Consider the following 23,656-nt stretch of genomic DNA (forward strand, 5'->3'; position numbering starts at 1 on the left):
ATATTTTTTAAAGAACAATTTATTTACAGATGAACAAATAATTTCTTTAATCAAATAATTGAATAGTTTAATCCAAATTATAGGTATTTCAATATGAGATTATGTATATAAAAATCTGCAAACAAAAAAGCAGCCACCAATGTGTTACTTACACTGGAGTAACAGATCTTCAAAAAGAAATTGCATTTACAATTACTTATGAATACATTTTAGTACATTGCATAGATTTGATACAAATATGGTGTAAATAACGTATAGAAAAAGTATGCCAAGAAAATCTGTATATTTCAATACCGAGTTCCCTGAGATGTTTCTGGTGCATTTCATGCTATTATCTGGCATCTGCACAGGGATTAATCAGAGTGATTCCTAATGTAAAGCACGCTCACAGAAATACATTTACCAGTAATGTATGACACAAAGGAGGCCATGTATACAATTTTAGAATAATTACAGTCTTTAAAGTAATTTATTTTTCTTTTGTCTGAGAAATTCTCTCAGCCAGCAAATATATGCATTAAAGGTGGAAAATAATGAGCTATGACCTCTATCACATTTCCCAGACCTGTGAACTTGAAAATATAGCAAAAAAATATTACGTCACACCAATTACCAGCAGGTCTTTAAAGGGAACCGATCACCTCTAAAAATACACACTGCAGAGCTGATCACTGTATAGTCAGTTGTGACTGTACCAGCCCCCTTCACTGCCCTGATGACTGAAAGTGAGCAGGTACAGGGAGAATAGAACTTCATCTTCTCCTTGCAGCCGCTTTTTCAGTAAACCTGTGAGAAATGATTAAAGTGCTATCTACCGGCAGACTACTATTATTTCTACAAGTATATATAATTTTGAGAGGTGACAGATTACCTTTAAAGTGAATGATCCAAACAAGAACACACTGTCACAGATTTATTACTACGGTCTTAAATTTAGACAAATTAGAATTGGATTTGATGGGTCACATTGTAGATGATATATTTGGCTTAGATACTGTTGTAGTACTTTCATCTGCAGGTTGGCTTCATTGACCCCATTAAATCAGAAATGTTGGTGCAAAAAATGAGGAGCCTTTCATATTAAGCTACTCCCATTTCCTTCTAAGAGACTTCCCCTTGTTGGACAAGGCAACGTTAATAAACATTTAATAAAGCAGTTATTAATGTGTCAGTAATTTGGTTCATTTTGAATAGTAAATCTACCCCTGTAGGGTTTTCCTGTAACCAGGTGCAGCATTCTATAATGATACATTTACCATTACATTTTTTTTCACAACCTTAACTAAGTACTGTATGTAGAGTGCATGCATTAAAATACTTCCCCGTCGCCATTTTCTGCTGTTTCCAGTCTGGCTATGTCCTTTCCGCTCTCTGGCCGGCTCACAACATTACTTCTTCTGTTAATGGAAGGCTAGGAGAGCCTCGTTCTGAGCCTCATACACTTACATTGAGAGAGTCAATTACGCTCACACGTCAGAGCTGATCACATGATCCAGGAGAGGACCGAAGCGGCGTAGGAAAAATCAGAAGTATTTTAATCATACACTGTACATACATTAATATCTAACGTTCAGTAAAATAAAAAAAAGGTGGAGTAATACTTTAAATACGACCTTTCACCAGTTTACTATTTTAAAGTGGCCACAACATGGAATAGTGGCTGCACAGCTGAATAAAAGTTTTTGGGGGGATTTTTCAATTTCTCATCTCCTTTGAAATTATTAGGTTGTAAAGTTTAAATTTTCATTTATCTAAGACCAAAGGGGCTCTAGCAGAGTTTTATCTCAGGGGGCTTGGACTTTTTCCCCCTGCATGACAGTGATAAGCAGGAAACATCATGCAGAGTAAAGAAAAAAACACCCCCATAGACTGCCAGACCAGTCTTTTTATGTGTGAGACATGGATTAAACACATAGTCTGGATCTACTTGTTGAGCTCAATGCGGTATCAACCTTGATTACATGAGTGAGGAGGGTAAAGCAGAGCTGTGTATCATTACAAACACCTCTGCAGCTGAAGCTCTCATCCCACAGCATTGTCAGCTCTACTCTACGTCTAAACTTTGGAAGCTTATATCTTTGCAATGGAGATCAAAAAATGAAAAACTAAAAACTATGTCTAACTCAGCTAGGTAGCCACTATTCCATGATTATTTCCAGCTTAAAAAGCAACCTGTTATCAGGTTTCCCCCAATATAAACTAGAGGCACAGCTTTCATCTCCTCTTGTACTGACCGTATATAAGCCCCCAACTCACCTTTTATGGCCCCTTCCACACATCAGTTTTTTGCCATCAGTCACAATCTGTTGGCTCGACACGACAGTTCTGTCGCAGATTGTGAAAAACTGATGCGACGGATCCGTTTTTTTGGACGGATCCGACTAGCGGATCTGTCTAATTGGATGGGAACATGCTCAGTTCTCAGAATCCGTCGCCATAGGCTTCCATTCGAGCAAACGGCGGATCAGTCGCTGTCAGTTTTTTCAACGTACACAAAAAACGTTACTTTGTCCGTTGTCTCCGGCCACTGGACAAACAATTTTCAACGGATTCGGCGAACGGCGGATGAAACGTGAGGCCATCCATCGCAATCCGTCACTAATACAAGTCTATGAGAAAACAAACGGATCCGGCGGCATCAGTCGTTGGATCCGTTTTTGTTTTTTTTTTCAAAATTCGACGGATTGCAACTGGCAAAAAACTGAAGAGTAAAAGGGGCATACGATTCTCCTGTGCAGTATGCTTATTAGCCTGGTCTGGTCAGATGGGTGTTGCTGGTCAATGCCCAAAGCCTTATCTAACCCTGCAATCGTGGCTCCCTGCCTTGGTTAATGTTTGTCTCTTCACCATCCACACTGTGCTGTAAATATCGCAGGGGGCACTTTGCTCTGCTACTAGCAATGCTTGCGCATTACAGCACTTTCCTCTGCCCTTAGCAGGGAAAAGCAAAGTGCGTCTGTGCAGGCCTGTGCTATAACTGCGCAGGTGTGAGACCTGCAGCGCTGTGTGGATGATGCAGAACACAGCATCCTTCTCAATCAAGGCAGGAGGACACAGTTATGGGAATAGGTGAGGTGCTGGGAAAAGATCAATAAAGGCCATGAGAACGGGAACAGACTGCGTCAATTAGCATATGGTACAGGAGAACTAAAACGTTTTTTTTTTGGATATGCAGCTGGAGTTGAGGGCTTATATAGGGTTCTAGACTTTGGCATAAAAAGAGTTTAAGATGGTGGCTTTAGTTGATATTGGAAAATCCTGCTGACAGGTTCCCTTTAACATGCTAACACTGGTGAAAGGTCCTTTTAAGTCATTCAGAGTTCCATATTTTCTGATACAAAACTCAATGTTCCTTGCTTGAACACAGTAAAATATATGATTTTGACTACTGGCAGCTATGAAAGGGACCTAGGAACTTCCTGCATACTGTTATTATTGAGCTCAATCTATAAACATCTGACGGTTGGCCCTTAAGTCCCCTACAGAGGTGGCTGTAAGTAACCAAAACGTACTGCTCTCTCACTTCCTCCGGATATATGTAATTCGTCTGAAGGCAGTGAGAGTGAAACTGCCGTTGACTGGCAGCAGGGATTGCGTGACACAATGTCACAGGATCCACAGCACAGCCCTTGCAGACTCTGCACCGCACGGCACCGGAGGTGAATATAGGTGTTATTATTTTACAATGGGGAAACAAAGATTGAGAAGGGGTCGTCCAGACAGTGGGCAACCCCTTTTAAAAGCAGACCATTCTCCACGCCCACTGCCCTGGATGGATAGATCTTTGCAGACGTGCACGTATAGGGAGAGAACTAGGAGTCACAGACAGCGGGCAGGGAGAGGCGGACTAGTCTTCAGCACAGCGTGGACCCTGGTAGCTTTGTGGATCAGGCAATATTTATCAGCCGTCAGGTTTCTTTTAAAGCTTTTTTTCGTTGGTTTCAGAATTTTATTTAAAAAGTTTCTAACAATTTTTAGGCATATTGTGCATGTATATTTTAACCACTCTTAAGGCTTAGTTATGGCATTTTCCACATGAGTCTCACGAAGTTTGGCATAAAATTGGATTTGCAAAATGTACAATCTCCCGTCCCGAATAAACACTCCAAGGACTTAAGTTAGAAACATATAACTAATCTGTTACTAGGTAAATGAAGGGCATGCATTTATTCCCAGTGGTCCCGGGCTGCTGGTGAGCTGACCCCATGTGAATGGGCTGAAGAGATGATCTTTATTTGTGTCTCTCTGCAGTTCCTCTGGCGAAACTTTAGGATGGGTGCCAGAATGGATGTATGATCCCAGAGGGCCCAGCTACTAAAGCCCACAGCAATCTAGGCAATGGGAAGCCCAAAATGTCACTGTAAATGGAGCCGTAGCGAGCATGTGTGACCACCACTAGACTGTGAATGGAGCTTTGGTCGCACATGCTCAGTGCTGCTCTCTTCACACAACAGACTTGGTACTCTTTTTCTGGTGTCTGTTGGGGTCTCATACATTACAGATCACACAGTACTCGCCTATTCTCTGGATAGGTGATATATGTTCTAGTTATATTATTCTAAATAAATAATGCCTGCTCTGTCCAATGACAACATAGTGCAAGTATCTATAAAATGGCAAAATACATTAAACAAATACTTTTCCTGTAAAAAAGAAGAAAGTTAACAGTACCAGTTATATTAAATGAAAAAACAAAAGTAGAACACTCAAGATCATTTCCATCTACCCCACTAAAACAATAAATACGGTAAGTTATAATGCTATTTTTCAATTTTTTTTTTTGTTTTAATCACTTCAGTCATTTCTTGGTTGTAACCGCTTCATCCTTCTGTGCTTCACAAAAAATGACTACAGGAAAATAATTTTAAATATTCTGAATAAGTGTTACATTTTAGTAACAGGGGGCAGATGGAAAACCGTAACACAACTGCACGTTTGCTCTATATTCAATGGGTCAGAAGGATCAATACTGTCCAACTTTTAGAAACCGGAAACTGAAGCTGTCCTTTACAATGGCGTTAAAGGACAGGTTGGCCACTCTTTGGTTGTTTAATGCTAATATCAGAACGGAACAATGTGTAATAGATCGTTCTGTGCACACAGACTGCCATTGTTCTCGGCAGCACACGTCCTGTTTACACGGACACCTTCTACTTCGCAAAACTACCACGTTGGACAAGGTGCAAAAAGTGTAAACACATTAGAAATGTGGTGCATGGTAGAAAAGCCTTTTTTTGGTGATGCCAGAATTCTGTTGTATTTATCGTAATAGATCTCCCCCAAGATACAACACAATGACTTTAATAGACAGAAGTCTTCGCGATAACTGCAGAAAAGAACCTGGTAAAACGGAGCCTGAATGCTTTTTCCTTTGGAATAAATATCTTTCTATATACAAGAGACCGGCTTTTTTTACAGATCAAAGTTGAACTCACAATCTAAATGGATCACATTCGATAGAAATGGTCTTCAATCTGCGGTACAAGACGGCTGATCATGATACAACGCCTTTCAGGATCATTCAGAGCATTTGATGCAATAAGACCCGAGCCCATACAGCCAAAATGTACACATATATCAGTAACAAAACTTCAGCTTGTAAAAAATCTGCAGAGTAGATAGAGAAATGGATCTGTATAGACAGATGTAACAAAGCAGTGCACTGCTGAAACAGCAAAGGTGAAAAAATATCTCTCCATATGGACGTATAAATCTAAATAGATGTATTTACATATATGTAAATATATTTATTACAATAATACATTATTGTGTTCTGGAGGGTAGTTAGGACCTAACCAGTTTGAAGCCCTGACCTGTGTCAAGCACTGCTGGAAGAAACCAATTCAGTTTTAATCTCTTTAAACACTTAAAACAAGCTTTACACACCCAGAAAATATTGAGTGCACCACACCAGTTAGCCAGGTGGACAAGTGGGTAAGTTACACGAGGAAAGTAAATCATCCAGTGCTTAGTCACATCATTCCCGGTCGGTAAATGCAGAGTGTAGTCACTCCAGTGCTTGGACACCCCATATAATGCTTTGACAGTGCGTCCCTTCTCTGACCAGCTAATGTTGTGGTCGGGGTTGCAGTTGTACTCCACCCATTCTTTAGTAAAATCACCCAGTTGTGGGGGGTCAGCCTCTTCAATGTCTACTATTTTAGCCATTTCTGCACCTTGAACGGCAATAAATTGGTCATTGACTTTTCGAACCTCCTTCACCCAAGGCAGTGAGCATTCTGTATCCAACACAATGATAAGGCGGGAGCAGTACGTGCTGTTCTTCTCCCTCCACCATCCCAGAAGAGTCTCAAAGCGTAAAGTCTCTCCGCCTGCAAATGGATTGCAAAATACAGATATTACTGCACAGGTTGTGGGACTTTAGAGAAGTTTTCTCACTAACAAAGTACATTTTAATTAAAATATCTTGGAATAATAAAAAATTCCACAGTTAGGTGTGTTTACATAAAATGTCCCTGTGCTGAGATAATCTTATAAATGTGCCCCTGCTGTGTACTGTGTAATGGCTGTGTCTGACCGTACAGGAACATGGTCTGATCATAGCACAGCTCCTGGGCAGGGGGAGGAAGGAGAAGAGAGCATACTGACAGAACAGTATGAGGTCACAGCTGATTCCTTATGGGACATAAAACATTTCCCTGCCTGTTTTTAAGCAAATGTTTTACATGATAGAAAAGAATCAGCTGTGCTCCCATGCCATCCTTTACCTATGTATACTCTCTGTCCTCCCCACTGCCCAGGAGCTGTGGTATGATTAGACCATGTCCCTGCAGTAACCTATGTATACTCTCTCTTGCTCCTCCTCTGCCCAGGAGCTGTGGTATGATCAGACCATGTCCCAGCAGTAATGTCTGTATCCTCTCTCTTGCTCCCCCTCATGCCCAGGAGCTGTGGTATGATCAGACCATATCCCTGCAGTAATGTCTGTATCCTCTCTTGCTCCTCCTCTGCCCAGGAGCTGTGGTATGATCAGACCATGTCCCTGCAGTAATGTCTGTATCCTCTCTTGCGCCCCCTCATGCCCAGGAGCTGTGGTATGATCAGACCATGTCCCTGCAGTAATGTCTGTATCCTCTCTCTTGCTCCTCCTCATGCCCAGGAGCTGTGGTATGATCAGACCATGTCCCTGCTGTAATGTCTGTATCCTCTCTCTTGCTCCTCCTCTGCCCAGGAGCTGTGGTATGATCAGACCATGTCCCTGCTGTAATGTCTGTATCCTCTCTTGCGCCCCCTCATGCCCAGGAGCTGTGGTATGATCAGACCATGTCCCTGCAGTAATGTCTGTATCCTCTCTCTTGCTCCTCCTCTGCCCAGGAGCTGTGGTATGATCAGACCATGTCCCTGCAGTAATGTCTGTATCCTCTCTCTTGCTCCCCCTCATGCCCAGGAGCTGTGGTATGATCAGACCATGTCCCTGCAGTAATGTCTGTATCCTCTCTCTTGCTCCCCCTCATGCCCAGGAGCTGTGGTATGATCAGACCATGTCCCTGCTGTAATGTCTGTATCCTCTCTCTTACCACAGCTCCTGGGCAGAGGAGGAGCAAGAGAGAGGATACAGACATTACAGCAGGGACATGGTCTGATCATACCACAGCTCCTGGGCATGAGGGGGAGCAAGAGAGAGGATACAGACATTACTGCAGGGACATGGTCTGATCATACCACAGCTCCTGGGCATGAGGGGGAGCAAGAGAGAGGATACAGACATTACTGCAGGGACATGGTCTGATCATACCACAGCTCCTGGGCAGAGGAGGAGCAAGAGAGAGGATACAGACATTACTGCAGGGACATGGTCTGATCATACCACAGCTCCTGGGCATGAGGGGGCGCAAGAGAGGATACAGACATTACAGCAGGGACATGGTCTGATCATATCACAGCTCCTGGGCAGAGGAGGAGCAAGAGAGAGGATACAGACATTACAGCAGGGACATGGTCTGATCATACCACAGCTCCTGGGCATGAGGAGGAGCAAGAGAGAGGATACAGACATTACTGCAGGGACATGGTCTGATCATACCACAGCTCCTGGGCAGAGGAGGAGCATGATCAGACCATGTCCCTGCTGTAATGTCTGTATCCTCTCTCTTGCTCCTCCTCATGCCCAGGAGCTGTGGTATGATCAGACCATGTCCCTGCAGTAATGTCTGTATCCTCTCTCTTGCTCCCCCTCATGCCCAGGAGCTGTGGTATGATCAGACCATGTCCCTGCTGTAATGTCTGTATCCTCTCTCTTGCTCCTCCTCTGCCCAGGAGCTGTGGTATGATCAGACCATGTCCCTGCTGTAATGTCTGTATCCTCTCTTGCGCCCCCTCATGCCCAGGAGCTGTGGTATGATCAGACCATGTCCCTGCAGTAATGTCTGTATCCTCTCTTGCTCCTCCTCTGCCCAGGAGCTGTGGTATGATCAGACCATGTCCCTGCAGTAATGTCTGTATCCTCTCTCTTGCACCTCCTCTGCTCAGGAGCTGTGGTATGATCAGACCATGTCCCAGCAGTAATATCTGTATCCTCTCTCTTGCTCCCCCTCATGCCCAGGAGCTGTGGTATGATCAGACCATGCCCCAGCAGTAATGTCTGTATCCTCTCTTGCGCCCCCTCATGCCCAGGAGCAGTGGTATGATCAGACCATGTCCCAGCAGTAATGTCTGTATCCTCTCTCTTGCTCCCCCTCATGCCCAGGAGCTGTGGTATGATCATACCATGTCCCAGCAGTAATGTCTGTATCCTCTCTCTTGCTCCCCCTCATGCCCAGGAGCTGTGGTATGATCATACCATGTCCCAGCAGTAATGTCTGTATCCTCTCTCTTGCTCCCCCTCATGCCCAGGAGCTGTGGTATGATCAGACCATGTCCCAGCAGTAATGTCTGTATCCTCTCTTGCGCCCCCTCATGCCCAGGAGCAGTGGTATGATCAGACCATGTCCCTGCAGTAATGTCTGTATCCGCTCTCTTGCGCCCCCTCATGCCCAGGAGCTGTGGTATGATAAGACCATGTCCCTGCAGTAATGTCTGTATCCTCTCTCTTGCTCCTCCTCATGCCCAGGAGCTGTGGTATGATCAGACCATTTTCCTGCCGTAATGTCTGTATCCTCTCTCTTGCTCCCCTTCATGCCCAGGAGCTGTGGTATGATCAGACCATGTCCCTGCAGTAATATCTGTATCCTCTCTCTTGCTCCCCCTCATGCCCAGGAGCAGTGGTATGATCATACCATGTCCCAGCAGTAATATCTGTATCCTCTCTCTTGCTCCCCCTCATGCCCAGGAGCTGTGGTATGATCAGACCATGCCCCAGCAGTAATGTCTGTATCCTCTTTTGCGCCCCCTCATGCCCAGGAGCTGTGTTATGATCAGACCATGTCCCTGCAGTAATGTCTGTATCCTCTCTCTTGCTCCTCCTCATGCCCAGGAGCTGTTGTATGATCAGACCATGTCCCTCCTGTAATGTCTGTATCCTCGCTCTTGCTCCTCCTCTGTCCAGGAGCTGTGGTATGATCAGACCATGTCCCTGCAGTAATGTCTGTATCCTCTCTTGCGCCCCCTCATGCCCAGGAGCAGTGGTATGATCGGACCATGTCCCTGCTGTAATGTCTGTATCCTCTCTCTTGCTCCTCCTCATGCCCAGGAGCTGTGGTATGATCAGACCATTTTCCTGCAGTAATGTCTGTATCCTCTCTCTTGCTCCCCTTCATGCCCAGGAGCTGTGGTATGATCATACCATGTCCCAGCAGTAATGTCTGTATCCTCTCTCTTGCTCCCCCTCATGCCCAGGAGCTGTGGTATGATCAGACCATGTCCCAGCAGTAATGTCTGTATCCTCTCTTGCGCCCCCTCATGCCCAGGAGCAGTGGTATGATCAGACCATGTCCCTGCAGTAATGTCTGTATCCGCTCTCTTGCGCCCCCTCATGCCCAGGAGCTGTGGTATGATAAGACCATGTCCCTGCAGTAATGTCTGTATCCTCTCTCTTGCTCCTCCTCATGCCCAGGAGCTGTTGTATGATCAGACCATGTCCCTCCTGTAATGTCTGTATCCTCGCTCTTGCTCCTCCTCATGCCCAGGAGCTGTGGTATGATCAGACCATGTCCCTGCTGTAATGTCTGTATCCTCTCTCATGCTCCTCCTCATGCCCAGGAGCAGTGGTATGATCGGACCATGTCCCTGCTGTAATGTCTGTATCCTCTCTCTTGCTCCTCCTCATGCCCAGGAGCTGTGGTATGATCAGACCATGTCCCTGCTGTAATGTCTGTATCCTCTCTCTTGCTCCCCTTCATGCCCAGGAGCTGTGGTATGATCATACCATGTCCCAGCAGTAATGTCTGTATTCTCTCTCTTGCTCCTCCTCATGCCCAGGAGCTGTGGTATGATAAGACCATGTCCCTGCAGTAATGTCTGTATCCTCTCTCTTGCTCCTCCTCATGCCCAGGAGCTGTTGTATGATCAGACCATGTCCCTCCTGTAATGTCTGTATCCTCGCTCTTGCTCCTCCTCATGCCCAGGAGCTGTGGTATGATCAGACCATGTCCCTGCTGTAATGTCGGTATCCTCTCTCTTGCTCCTCCTCATGTCCAGTATCTGTGGTATGATCAGACCATGTTCCAGTACTGTCAAACACAGCCATTACACAGTACACAGCAGGGGCAAATTTATGAGATTATCTCTGCACAGGATTCTAGCTATCACCTCTAGTCTGCTCTGCTTTCACTTACATAGAGAATCTGGAAAGGACAGTTTCCCTCTAAAGGCAGTCTTTTGGATTCATCATAAGAAATCTTCTAAATATTCATTGTGAATATTACATTTCTATTCATTCTTCATCATCATCATCATCATGATTAATAGCAGATTCAAGCCAGGTTAATACTCTTTATTTTCCTTATAGAAATAGGCCCGATGCTATCGCATCGGGAGTGAGGTGAAATTACTCTCCGCTATTCCCCATGCATGCGCAGTAACAGCCGCGTTGTTACCACGCATGTGCAGGTAGAGCGCGCAGTTGTGGCTGTTACTGCGCATGGGTGGGAATAGTAGAGACGTGTATTTCACTTGCGCAGGCGCAAGTGACACTGTCGTGGTGCCTTATGGGATTCGGGGACAGCGGCCGGAAGTCCCAACTGGCGATTATATTATTTTCTATGAAGACTGCTGTTATGTGCGTTCATAGTTATAGATTGTAGGAATAAGTGCTAGCGACAACCTACAATAATGTAAATGGAAGAACATACTACCGTTACAAGGCAATGTTGTCATAGGATTTTTAAAGTGAACCTGTCAGCGCCTCTATTCTCCTAAACCGCGCCCACGACTTTACAGCAGCCTATTTCTGCATTACATAAACCCCTTCATGTGATATACAGTTCTTTCAGTGTGTGAAAAATAAAGTTCTAAGCCTCGCTTGCACTATACACATTAGTGAGGACTAGTCAGATGGGGCGTCGATTTCCCCAGACTAGTCCGACCTCGGATCTTGTAAGCACGCATCCCCTGGGTATTACTGACATCCAGCATGGTGGTGAAGTCATCCTCGTTCTGTCTCCATGGTGGTCGTGGGTAATCAATCTAGGTATACACTCCACGGTTTCACTGGCGCACTGTTCATGCGCAGGGAGGCAGACCAGTGAGAGCACGTGCAAAGCTGTAGGGACCTGGGCTAGTTTGGGGAATCAACGTACCTTTGGACTAGTCCTGGCTAATTTGCATTATGTAAGCCAATAACTATTTTTCAAACATAGAAATAACACATGAAAGTCTGTTGTAATGCAGGAAATAGGCGTCAATAAAGTCATGGGGGCCCATGAAGGAGGGTTAGGGGAACTGGAGCTGACATATTCTGCTTACACTTTACAGCCCTATGGGCAATTAGGCATGGTTCAGTAAAAGTAGGGGATCTATGTGTTGTGGCCAGTAAAACGAGGCCATGTTACAGACATGTGAAAACAATGTGTTTGCTGGCTATTTAGATAACAAGAAAAGAAAACTCAATGTGTAAATCCCAACGGGATACCTGGAAAAGGCAAAGATTAAAGGGTTATCTGGAATTAACAAAAATTAGTCTAAAATAAGTAAAAAAGCATAAAGATAAAAAAAAGTTGCAGCAGTCGAAAAATGTCCTGCCACTCCTGTTCTGTCGCTCTGACACTCCTCAGCGTCTTTGCGTCCCTTGCTGAAATGATGACATGCCTATCTTATGCTAATATTTGGCCTCAGCAGCCTTGTGTTAAGGCCCCCATACAACTCATTTGCCAATATCAATGGGTTCGCCCATTGATCTAATGTGTATGGTGGTGCGGGCCGACTGATGGTCGGGATAGAGGTCGAGCAGCAGGTGTGATTTCAGGCTGCTGATCCTACTGAGATACACCGCTGGCCAACGTGTCACTAGGTGGCTTACTCATAAAGAACACAAAAAAGCACAGTAAAACCAAAAAACACTCTGGTGCAAAAAGAATCACAGTGAACAGCAAGTGCTAGTAAAAAAGATGGAAAAAACAGGGTATTTGGTTGATACTTTTTTTTTTGCAAAAAATGTATTCTAAGCCGCTCAACCAAAAGTCAAGGTATACCCGTATCAGAGCAGTCCTAACTCATGTATGTAATCCCTATCTGATGTATTTAAAAACCTGGTCATCTGTACAATACCTGTATGAGCAGGGGTCAGAGAGGAAATGTCCAATGTGGTGGTGGTGGTGTGAACAAGTCTCTACAGGCTTGTTCACTGTGCGCACGGCTCATGTGTTCCTGTTTTACATAATTGTTTCTTGTGTCCACAAGACTGGGGAGGCCTCCACCCCTCTTTTTTTGAGCCGTGCGCACAAGAGCTCTTCTATTCAGCGTGTCCACATTGGACTTTTCCTCTCTGAACCCCGCTCATACAGATATTGTACAGATGACCAGGTTTTTAAATACATTAGATAGGGATTACATACATCAGTTAGGACTGCTCTGATACGGGTATACCTTGACGTATGGTAGAGCGGCTTAGTATACATTTTTTGCAAAAAACCTTATCAACCAAATACCCTGTTTTTTCCATCTTTTTACTAGCACTTGCTGTTCACTGAGATTCTTTTGCAACAGAGTGTTTTTGGTTTTACTGTGCATTTTTGTGTTTTCAAGTCTCTTGGTGGTGTGAACAAGTCTCCACAGGCTTGTTCACTGTGTGCACGGCTCATGTGTTCCTGTTTTTATAAAGAATACAGGAGCGTTTGGCGAAATGAGTGCTCCTGTGCTTGGGAGAGCTGGCTGAGATGGCCGTCAGCCGAACCATCGCCGAAGGATTGTTTGACTTACAGCCATATAATATGTATGGCAGGCCTTTTTTCACCTCAAACACCAGTGATCACTGCAAGGAAGTAAACAGATTGGTGGAAAACTCTGGGTGATGGTGCTGGAGCAGCAACTCTTTTATAAGACAAGTAGCTTTCCTTTTGTTATGTCATTCATTCTCTTTAGCCTAATTTTGGCCGATGTAAGAAAGTTAAATTAACACTTCCATTCCCAAGGACGTACGTTTTATAATATATCTTTAGATGTTTCCCTGGCTACAATTTTGATGGTACATCTTATAGATGTGCCCTTTTAAATACATATTTTGGCTCGTACAGTACAGACCAAAAGTTTGGACACATCTCATTTAAAGATTTTTCTGTATTTTCATGACTATGAAAATTGTACATTCACACTGAAGGCATCAAAACTATGAATTAACACATGTGGAATTATATACTTAACAAAAAAGTGTGAAACAGCTGAAAATATGTCTTATATTGTAGGTTCTTCAAAGTAGCCACCTTTTGCTTTGATCACTGCTTTGCACACTCTTGGCATTCTCTTGATGAGCTTCAAGAAGTAGTCACCGGGAATGGTTTTCACTTCACATGTGTGCCCTGTCAGGTTTAATAAGTGGGATTTCTTGCCTTATAAATGGGTTTGGGACCATCAGTTGTGTTGTGCAGAAGTCTGGTGGATACACAGCTGATAGTCCTACTGAATAGACTGTTAGAATTTTTATTACGGCAAGAAAAAAAAGCAGGTAAGTAAAAAAAAAAAAAACGAGTGACTATCATTACTTTAAGAAATGAAGGTCAGTCAGTCCGAAAAATTGGGCAAACTTTGAAAGTGTCCCCAAGTGCAGTGGCAAAAATCATTAAGCACTACAAAGAAACTGGCTCACATGAGTACGGCACCAGGAAAGGAAGATTAGGAGTCACTTCTGCTTCTGAGGATAAGTTTATCCGAGTCACCAGCCTCAGAAATCGCAGGTAAACAGCAGCTCAGATTAAAGACCAGGTCAATGCTACACAGAGTTCTAGCAGCAGACACATTTCTACAGCAACTGCTAGGCCGGGGTCACACTAGCGTATTGCATCCGATGCGATATGCTAATGACACTCTGCTCCTGCTCTGCTGTCAGCAGGAGCCGAGTGTCATGTGTCTGTGCTCCGAGCCTCTCGCAGAGAGCGGATCGGAGCTCAGCTGCGGAGGAGGCGGAGACATGAATTTCTCCATCTCCTCCATTGCCGAGGTCAGTGTATATCGCACATCACTCGGATGATATCTGAGTGATGTGCGTTGTCTCACTCGCACCAATAGGCTTATATGGGTGTGAGTGAGCAGACACTAAGCCAAGTGTCGGGGACAATCGCAGCATGCTGCGATTTCACTCGCACACTGAAAACGACCAAGGAAAAAAGCGGTTATGTGAGCTGCCCCATAAAAGAATACTGGTCCGAGTGCTATGCTATTTTTTATCGCATAGCAATCATCCGTATTACGGTCTAGGGTGACTCCGGCCTTAAGAGGAGACTTTGTACAGCAGGCCTTCATGATAAATAGCTGCTAGGAAACCACTGGGAAGGACAGACAACAAGCAGAAGAGACTTGTTTGGGCTAAAGAACACAAGGAATGGACATTAGCCCAGTGGAAATCTGTGCTTTGGTCTGATGAGTCCAAATTTGAGTTCTTTGGTTCCAACCACCGTGTCTTTGTGCGACGCAGAAAAGGTCAACTGATGGACTCTACATGCCTGGTTCCCACCGTGAAGCATGGAAGGAGGATGTGTGATGGTGTGCGGGTGCTTTGCTGGTGACACTGTTGGGGATTTATTCGAAATTGAAGGCATACTGAACCAGCATGGCTACCACAGCATCTTGCAGTGGCATGCTATTCCATCCGGTTTGCGTTTAGTTGGACGATCATTTATTTTTCAACAGGACAATGACCCCAAATACACCTCCAGGCTGTGTAAGGGCTATTTGACCAAGAAGGAGACTGAAGGGGTGCTACGCCAGATGACCTGGCCTCCACAGTCACCAGACCTGAACCCAATCGAGATGGTTTGGGGTGAGCTGGACCGCAGAGTGAAGGCAAAAGGGCCAAAAGTGCTAAGCATCTCTGGGAACTCCTTCAAGATTGTTGGAAGACCATTCCCGGTGACTACCTCTTGAAGCTCATCAAGAGAATGCCAAGAGTATGCAAAGCAGTCATCAAAGCAAATGGTGGCTACGTTGAAGAACCTAAAATATAAGACATAATTTAAGTTGTTTCCCACTTTTTGGTTAAGTATATAATTCCACGTGTTAATTCATAGTTTTGATGCCTTCAGTGTGAATGTACAATTTTCATAGTCATGAAAATACAAAAAAACCTTTAAATGAGAAGGGGTGTCCAAACTTTTGGTGTGTACTGTACATTATACCTGGCTCAGTGAGCCCAGGAGGAAGGATACAGTAACTTTTCTTCAAGTTATGACCCCTATTAACCTCATAAGCACATGTCAATGATGTAGGCCTTTATCACTTCTAGGAAAATAATAAGAAAAAGAGCTGCTGTGCACATAATCACTCCCTGAATCTGTGACATTTGTTTCCTCCATTTCTGGTATTTGCCATTACTCATTGATAAATCCTGTACAACAATATGAGCACACATTTTCCAGTTCAGAAATGAGGTCACTTTTACATGGTCATATTTTAGGGAATAAACCTACCAAATTGTACTATTTTATAGTTCAGGTCTTGTGTTTGTCAAATATGTGAAAATTGTACTGGCTGCAAAACGATTATTGATCATAAAATATACACTTTTTTAAATTTTAGACGGCTTAAACCTACCTGCTAAAGCCCATTCTCCAGTGCCGTGGGAGTGTCCACTATAGTATATTATGTAGGTGTCATGCCTGGGCCCATCCACTGTTCTTAACTCCAGAAAAGACTTCAGCTTTGCATGTATGGTGTCAAATGTAAGCCCACTTGTAGAGTAGTCACATCCATAGGTCTCGATCATGTGGGAAGCAAAGAACCTCTGTATTGAATTCAGCATTCCCGTTGACCTCATGTTTAGCTCCTGCACATGTTCTGGTGGGAGTAACATGGGCTGTCCACTTGGGCTGATTTCAAGAGAGAACAAAATAATACCTTCAATTTAGAGAAAATAATCACATTTTACAGGTAATCATATAACAAAAAAAAAATATGCGCCAAACATGCATACAAGGTGGCTCAGTGGTTAGGACTGCTGATTTATAGCACTGAGGAAAACATTGACATGAAATATGTAGGATTTAAACATGTCTGCAAATGTTACCTCCAGCTCTCGAAAAACAGGGTGAAATTCACACAACATACCTGCAAAAATTAGTGGGAATTACAACGGCATAACCGACACATGTTCCTCCCAAACAGCTGCCAAGTTCATGAAATAATCCATGTGCCATAGACTCAAGGGGTAGTACAATCAGAAACATGCTCATAAAGATCCCATTGGACGGCTACAATACAAGCAAAGGTAAAATGTAAAACAAAACAAAAAACAAATCATCAAGAATGCTCTAGACAGCAGCAAGATTCACACAACTGTGATTAGAATAGACAGCTTCTAAAAGTCCTAAAGCAATCTTCTGACTGCTGACAGCAGCGTTCGCAGACAGAAAAGCCCTCATGGGAAATATCTCTCTGTATGGACAGATTTGGGTTTTGTACACTACCGTTCAAAAATTTAGGGTCACTTAGAAATTTCCTTATTTTTGAAAGAAAGGCACAGTTTTTTCCAACGAAGCTAACATTAAATGATTCAGGAATACACTCTATACATTGTTAATGTGGTAAATGACTATTCTAGCTGCAAATGTCTGGTTTGTAATGCAATATCTTCATAGGTGTATAGAGGCCCATTTCCAACAACCATCACTCCAATGTTCTTATGGTACTTTGTTTGCTAACTGTCTAAAAAGGCTAATGGATGGTTAGAATACCCTTGTGCAAGTACATTAACACAGCTGAAAACAGCTTGGCTGATTAGAGAACCTATAAACCTGACCTTCCTTTAAAGGGACTCTGTCACCTGAATTTGGCGGGACTGGTTTTGGGTCATATGGGCGGAGTTTTCAGGTGTTTGATTCACCCTTTCCTTACCCGCTGGCTGCATGCTGGCTGCAATATTGGATTGAAGTTCATTCTCTGTCCTCCATAGTACACGCCTGCGCAAAGCAATCTTGCCTTGTGCAGTCGTGTACTATGGAGGACAGAGAATGAACTTCAATCCAATATTGCAGCCTGCATGCAGCCAGCAGGTAAGGAAAGGGTGAATCAAACACCTGAAAACTCCGCCCATATGACCCAAAACCAGTCCCACCAAATTCAGGTGACAGGTTCCCTTTAAGCTTGTTGAGTATCTGGAACATTACATTTGTTGGTTCCATTGAACTCTCAAAATGGCCAGAAAAAAAACTTTCATGTAAAACTCCACAGTCTATTCTTGTTCTTAGAAATGAAGGCTATTCCATGCGAGAAATTGCCAAGAAACTGAAGATTTCCTACAACGGTGTATACTACTCCCTTCAGAGGAGAGCACAAACAGGCTCTAACCAGAGTAGAAAGAGAAATGGGAGGCCATTCTGCACAACAAGACAAGTACATTAGCGTCTGTAGTTTGAGAAATCGACGCCTCACAGGTCCTCAACTGGTAGCTTCATTAAATAGTACGCGCAAAACGCCAGTGTCAATGTCTACAATGAAGAGGCGACTCCGGGATGCTGGCCATCAGGGCAGAGTGGCAAAGAAAAAGCCATATCTGAGACTGGCTAATAAAAGGAAAAGATTAATATGTGCAAAAGAACACAGACATTGGACAGAGGAAGATTGGAAAAAAGTGTTATGGACAGACGAATCCAAGTTTGAGGTGTTTGGATCACACAGAAGAGCATTTGTGAGATGCAGAACAACTGAAAAGATGCTGGAAGAGTGCCTGATGCCATCTGTCAAGCATGGTGGAGGTAATGTGATGGCCTGGGTTGCTTTTGTGCTGGTAAAGTGGGAGATTTGTAGAAGGTAAAAGGGATTTTGAATAAGGAAGGCTATCACTCCATTTTGCCACTCCATGCCATACCCTGTGGACAGCGCTTAATTAGCCAATTCCATCCTACAACAGGACAATGACCCAAAGCACACCTCCAAATTATGCAAGAATTATTTAGGGAAGAAGCAGGCAGCTGGAATTATATCTGTAATGGAGTGGCCAGTGCAGTCATCAGATCTCAACCCCATTGAGCTGTTGTGGGAGCAGCTTGACCATCAAGCCAAACCAACTTATGGGAGAGGCTTCTGGAAGCATGGGGTGAAATTTCTCCAGATTACCTTAGCAAATTAACTGCTAGAATGCCAAAGGTCTGCAAAGCTGTAATTGCTGCAAAGGGAGCATTCTTTGACGAAAGCAAAGTTTGAAGGAGAAAATTATTATTTCAAATAAAAATCTTGGAACCTTGTCAATGTCTGGACTAGATTTTAAATTCATTTGGCAACTCATTTGATGAATAAAAGTATGAGTTTTCATGGAAAACACAAAATTGTCTGGGTGACCCTAAACTTTTGAACGGTAGTGTAATTCTTGTCATACAGGACACACAAAAACTGTAGATTAAAAGGGTTGTCTCATGAAAGTGCTTTTTATCAACAGATCTTAGAATTAAAATTAGTTCCACAATTGAATGTGTAGGAAAAGGTTCCTGTGCTGAGATAATCTTATAAATGTTCCCCTGCTGTGTACTGTGTAATGGCTGTGTGTGACTGTACAGGGACATGGTCTGATCATACAGTGCCTTGCGAAAGTATTTGGCACCCTTGAACCTTTCAACCTTTTCCCACATATCATGCTTCAAACATAAAGATACCAAATGTAAATTTTTGGTGAAGAATCAACAACAAATGGAACACAATTGTGAAGTTGAACGAAATTTATTGGTTATTTAAATTTTTGTGGAAATTCAAAAACTGAAAAGTGGGGGTGCAAAATTATTCGGCCCCTTTAACTTAATACTTTGTTGCGCCACCTTTTGCTGCGATTACAGCTGCAAGTCGCTTGAGGTATGTCTCTATCAGTTTTGTACATCGAGAGACTGAAATTCTTGCCCATTCTTCCTTGGCAAACAGCTCGAGCTCAGTGAGATTTGCTGGAGATCGTTTGTGAACAGCAGTTTTCAGCTCTTTCCACAGATTCTCTTGGATTGAGGTCTGGATTTTGACTTGGCCATTTTAACACCTGGATACGTTTATTTGTGAACCATTCCATTGTAGATTTTGCTTTATGTTTGGGATCATTGTCTTGTTGGAAGACAAATCTCTGTCCCAGTCTCAGGTCTTTTGCAGACTCCAACAGGTTTTCTTCAAGAATGGTTCTGTATTTGGCTCAATCCATCTTCCCATCAATTTTAACCATCTTCCCTGTCCCTGCTGAAGAAAAGGAGGCCCAAACCATGATGCTGCCACCACGTTTGACAGTGGGGATGGTGTGTTCAGGGTGATGAGCTGTGTTGCCTTTCCGCCAAAAATATCACTTGGCATTGTTGACAAAAAGTTCGATTTTGGTTTCATCTGACCAGAGGACCTTCTTCCACATGTTTGGTGTCTCCCCCAGGTGGCTTGTTGCAAACTTTAAAAAACACTTTTTATCGATATCTTTGAAAAATGGCTTTCTTCTTGCCAATCTTCCATAAAGGCAAGATTTGTGCAGTGTACGACTGATTGTTGTCCTATTGACAGACTGTCCCACCTAAGCTGTAGATCTCTGCAGTTCATCCAGAGTGATCATGGGCCTCTTGGCTGCATCTCTAATCAGTCTTCTCCTTGTTTGAGATGAAAGGTTAGAGGGACAGCCGGGTCTTGGTAGATTTGCAGTGGTATAATACTCCTTCCATTTCAATATGATCGCTTGCACACTGCTCCTTGGGATGTTTAAAGTTTTGGAAATCATTTTGTATCCAAATCCGGCTTTAAACTTCTCCACAACAGTATCACGGACCTGCCTGTTTTGTTCCTTGGTCTTCATGATGCTCTCTGTGCTTCAAACAGAACCCTGAGACTATCAAAAAGCAGGTGCATTTATACGGAGACTTGATTACACACAGGTGGATTATAGTTATCATTAGGCATTTAGGACAACATTGGATCATTCAGAGATACACAATGAACTTCTGGAGTGAGTTTGCTGCACTGAAAGTAAAGGGGCCGAATAATATTGCACGCCCCACTTTTCAGTTTTTGAATTTCCACAAAAATTTAAAATAAGCAATAAAGGAGCAGTGGTATGATCAGACCATGTCCCTGCAGTAATGTCTGTATCCTCTCTCTTGCTCCTCCTCTGCCCAGGAGCTGTGGTATGATCAGACCATGTCCCTGCAGTAATGCCTGTATCCTCTCTTGCTCCTCCTCTGCCCAGGAGCTGTGGTATGATCAGACCATGTCCCTGCAGTAATGTCTGTATCCTCTCTTGCGCCCCCTCATGCCCAGGAGCTGTGGTATAATCAGACCATGTCCCTGCAGTAATGTCTGTATCCTCTCTCTTGCTCCTCCTCTGCCCAGGAGCTGTGGTATGATAAGACCATGTCCCAGCAGTAATGTCTGTATTCTCTCTCTTGCTCCTCCTCTGCCCAGGAGCTGTGGTATGATCAGACCATGTCCCTGCAGTAATGTCTGTATCCTCTCTTGCGCCCCCTCATGCCCAGGAGCTGTGGTATAATCAGACCATGTCCCTGCAGTAACGTCTGTATCCTCTCTCTTGCTCCTCCTCTGCCCAGGAGCTGTGGTATGATAAGACCATGTCCCAGCAGTAATGTCTGTATTCTCTCTCTTGCTCCTCCTCTGCCCAGGAGCTGTGGTATGATCAGACCATGTCCCTGCAGTAATGCCTGTATCCTCTCTTGCTCCTCCTCTGCCCAGGAGCAGTGGTATGATCAGACCATGTCCCTGCAGTAATGTCTGTATACTCTCTCTTGCGCCCCCTCATGCCCAGGAGCGGTGGTATGATCAGACCATGTCCCTGCAGTAATGTCTGTATCCTCTCTCTTGCACCCCCTCATGCCCAGGAGCTGTGGTATGAGCAGACCATGTCCCTGCAGTAATGTCTGTATCCTCTCTTGCGCCCCCTCATGCCCAGGAGCTGTGGTATGATCAGACCATGTCCCTGCAGTAATGTCTGTATCCTCTCTTGCTCCTCCTCTGCCCAGGAGCAGTGGTATGATCAGACCATGTCCCTGCAGTAATGTCTGTATACTCTCTCTTGCGCCCCCTCATGCCCAGGAGCAGTGGTATGATCAGACCATGTCCCTGCAGTAATGCCTGTATCCTCTCTTGCTCCTCCTCATGCCCAGGAGCAGTGGTATGATCAGACCATGTCCCTGCAGTAATGTCTGTATCCTCTCTCTTGCACCCCCTCATGCCCAGGAGCTGTGGTATGAGCAGACCATGTCCCTGCAGTAATGTCTGTATCCTCTCTTGCGCCCCCTCATGCCCAGGAGCAGTGGTATGATCAGACCATGTCCCTGCAGTAATGTCTGTATCCTCTCTTGCTCCTCCTCATGCCCAGGAGCAGTGGTATGATCAGACCATGTCCCTGCAGTAATGCCTGTATCCTCTCTTGCTCCTCCTCATGCCCAGGAGCAGTGGTATGATCAGACCATGTCCCTGCAGTAATGTCTGTATCCTCTCTTGCTCCTCCTCATGCCCAGGAGCAGTGGTATGATCAGACCATGTCCCTGCAGTAATGCCTGTATCCTCTCTTGCTCCTCCTCATGCCCAGGAGCAGTGGTATGATCAGACCATGTCCCTGCAGTAATGTCTGTATCCTCTCTCTTGCACCCCCTCATGCCCAGGAGCTGTGGTATGAGCAGACCATGTCCCTGCAGTAATGTCTGTATCCTCTCTTGCGCCCCCTCATGCCCAGGAGCTGTGGTATGATCAGACCATGTCCCTGCAGTAATGTCTGTATCCTCTCTCTTGCTTCTCCCCTGCCCAGGAGCTGTGGTATGATCAGACCATGTCCCTGTACGGTCAGACACAGCCATTACACAGTACACAGTCGGGGCACATGTATAAGATTATCTCAGCACAGGAACATTTTAAACACATCCAATTGTGGAAATTATTATTTTTATACCAAGCTATGTGAGCCCCTAAAAGAGTACCTATCATTTTGCATTTTAACGATTGCTGAAATAAAGGGGCAGAACTGCTCGTGTTTATGATCTGCTCGGATCAGTTTTTCTCTAAGGGTATTACATTGGCTGCTCTAATGCTCTCCGATGAGAGAAAAGCAGAGCTGAAGGGGCACAGAACTCAGCTTAGCTCTTCTGCCCCTGTCACTATGAGATTTCAAATGTTTTCTAAAAATGAGAGGTAATCAGTTCACAGGACCTGGTCCATTGGCCAGGTAAGTAATCGATGGTTACTGGGCGGGAGCACTGAGATCCGCCTCTTACCTGATGGCACCCGTGGCTATTTTTCAGATTAGCTGGCTTGGAGCCACCTCACAACATTGTTGTCACCCAAGGAGGCACCATAATATTATCAGTCCAGGTCATCTAATCAAAAGAAGAGCCGCGAATGCCAGAAGGCATGAGGCAGTTCTCAGGGCGTGGTTATAGATTACTGACGGGGCTGCTGCACTCTTTCCTGATAATCATTTCTCACATTTTAAAAATATGGAACACACTAGATGGAGGCCCGATGTCGCATCAGGAGGGTGGTGATGTGCCGATGGGGGCATGCTGCAAAGGCTGCCCCCATTGACACGTCACCACCCTCCCGATGTGATAGCATCGGGCCTCCATCATAGTATACGGTATTCCTCTGGAGCCCTGCCTCTCACCGTCTCCGCCGATCTCCGCTCCTTGCACCTTCGCGATCCATCTGCCGCGCCTGCCCTCATCCATGTGAGTGGCGATCAGCACTCTGTCCCGCCAACATGGCCACCGATGCTAGGATTGTTGGTGGGAGGAGTGAGGGGAGATGGGGGGCTGCAGGGAGGAGCGAGGGGAGCGACGGAGAGGAACGGGTGGAGTGAGGCGAGACGGGGAGCGATGGAGAGGAGCAGGAGGAGCGAGGGTAGACGGGGAGAGACTGAGAGGAGCGGGGAAGATGGGGAGCGACGGACAGAAGAGAGGGGAGACGGGAAGCGAACAGACTGGTACCACCAGTGGGTGCCATAATGGAATATCCATCACTTGGGTATTCCAATATGGCGGTCGGCGTACTTCCTGTGTGGCACGGTGGATTGTGGGATTTGAGGACGTCCAGACGGAGGTGGATGACAGACAATTTAAGGTAATTATATAAATAGATGGCTGCGACCGAGGAAAGTTTA

The 23,656-nt window shown here is 44.7% G+C and overlaps 1 protein-coding gene across 1 annotated transcript in view; it reads right to left on the reverse strand.

Annotated features, from left to right (window-relative positions):
* Window positions 1-23,656, reverse strand: part of TMEM168 (transmembrane protein 168) — a 28,800-nt gene continuing 5,144 nt past the window's right edge. Inside the window, exons 3-5 of the mRNA XM_069764807.1 lie at window positions 16,651-16,793; window positions 16,138-16,412; window positions 1-6,332 (exon numbers count right to left, since the gene is read on the reverse strand). Of these exons, the coding sequence (XP_069620908.1) occupies window positions 5,785-6,332; window positions 16,138-16,412; window positions 16,651-16,793 (966 nt within the window). The 3' untranslated portion in view covers window positions 1-5,784. The remainder of the gene's footprint in view (window positions 6,333-16,137; window positions 16,413-16,650; window positions 16,794-23,656) is intronic.

This window comes from Ranitomeya imitator, chromosome 4 (assembly GCF_032444005.1).
Source record: "Ranitomeya imitator isolate aRanImi1 chromosome 4, aRanImi1.pri, whole genome shotgun sequence".
Taxonomy (NCBI): domain Eukaryota; kingdom Metazoa; phylum Chordata; class Amphibia; order Anura; family Dendrobatidae; genus Ranitomeya; species Ranitomeya imitator.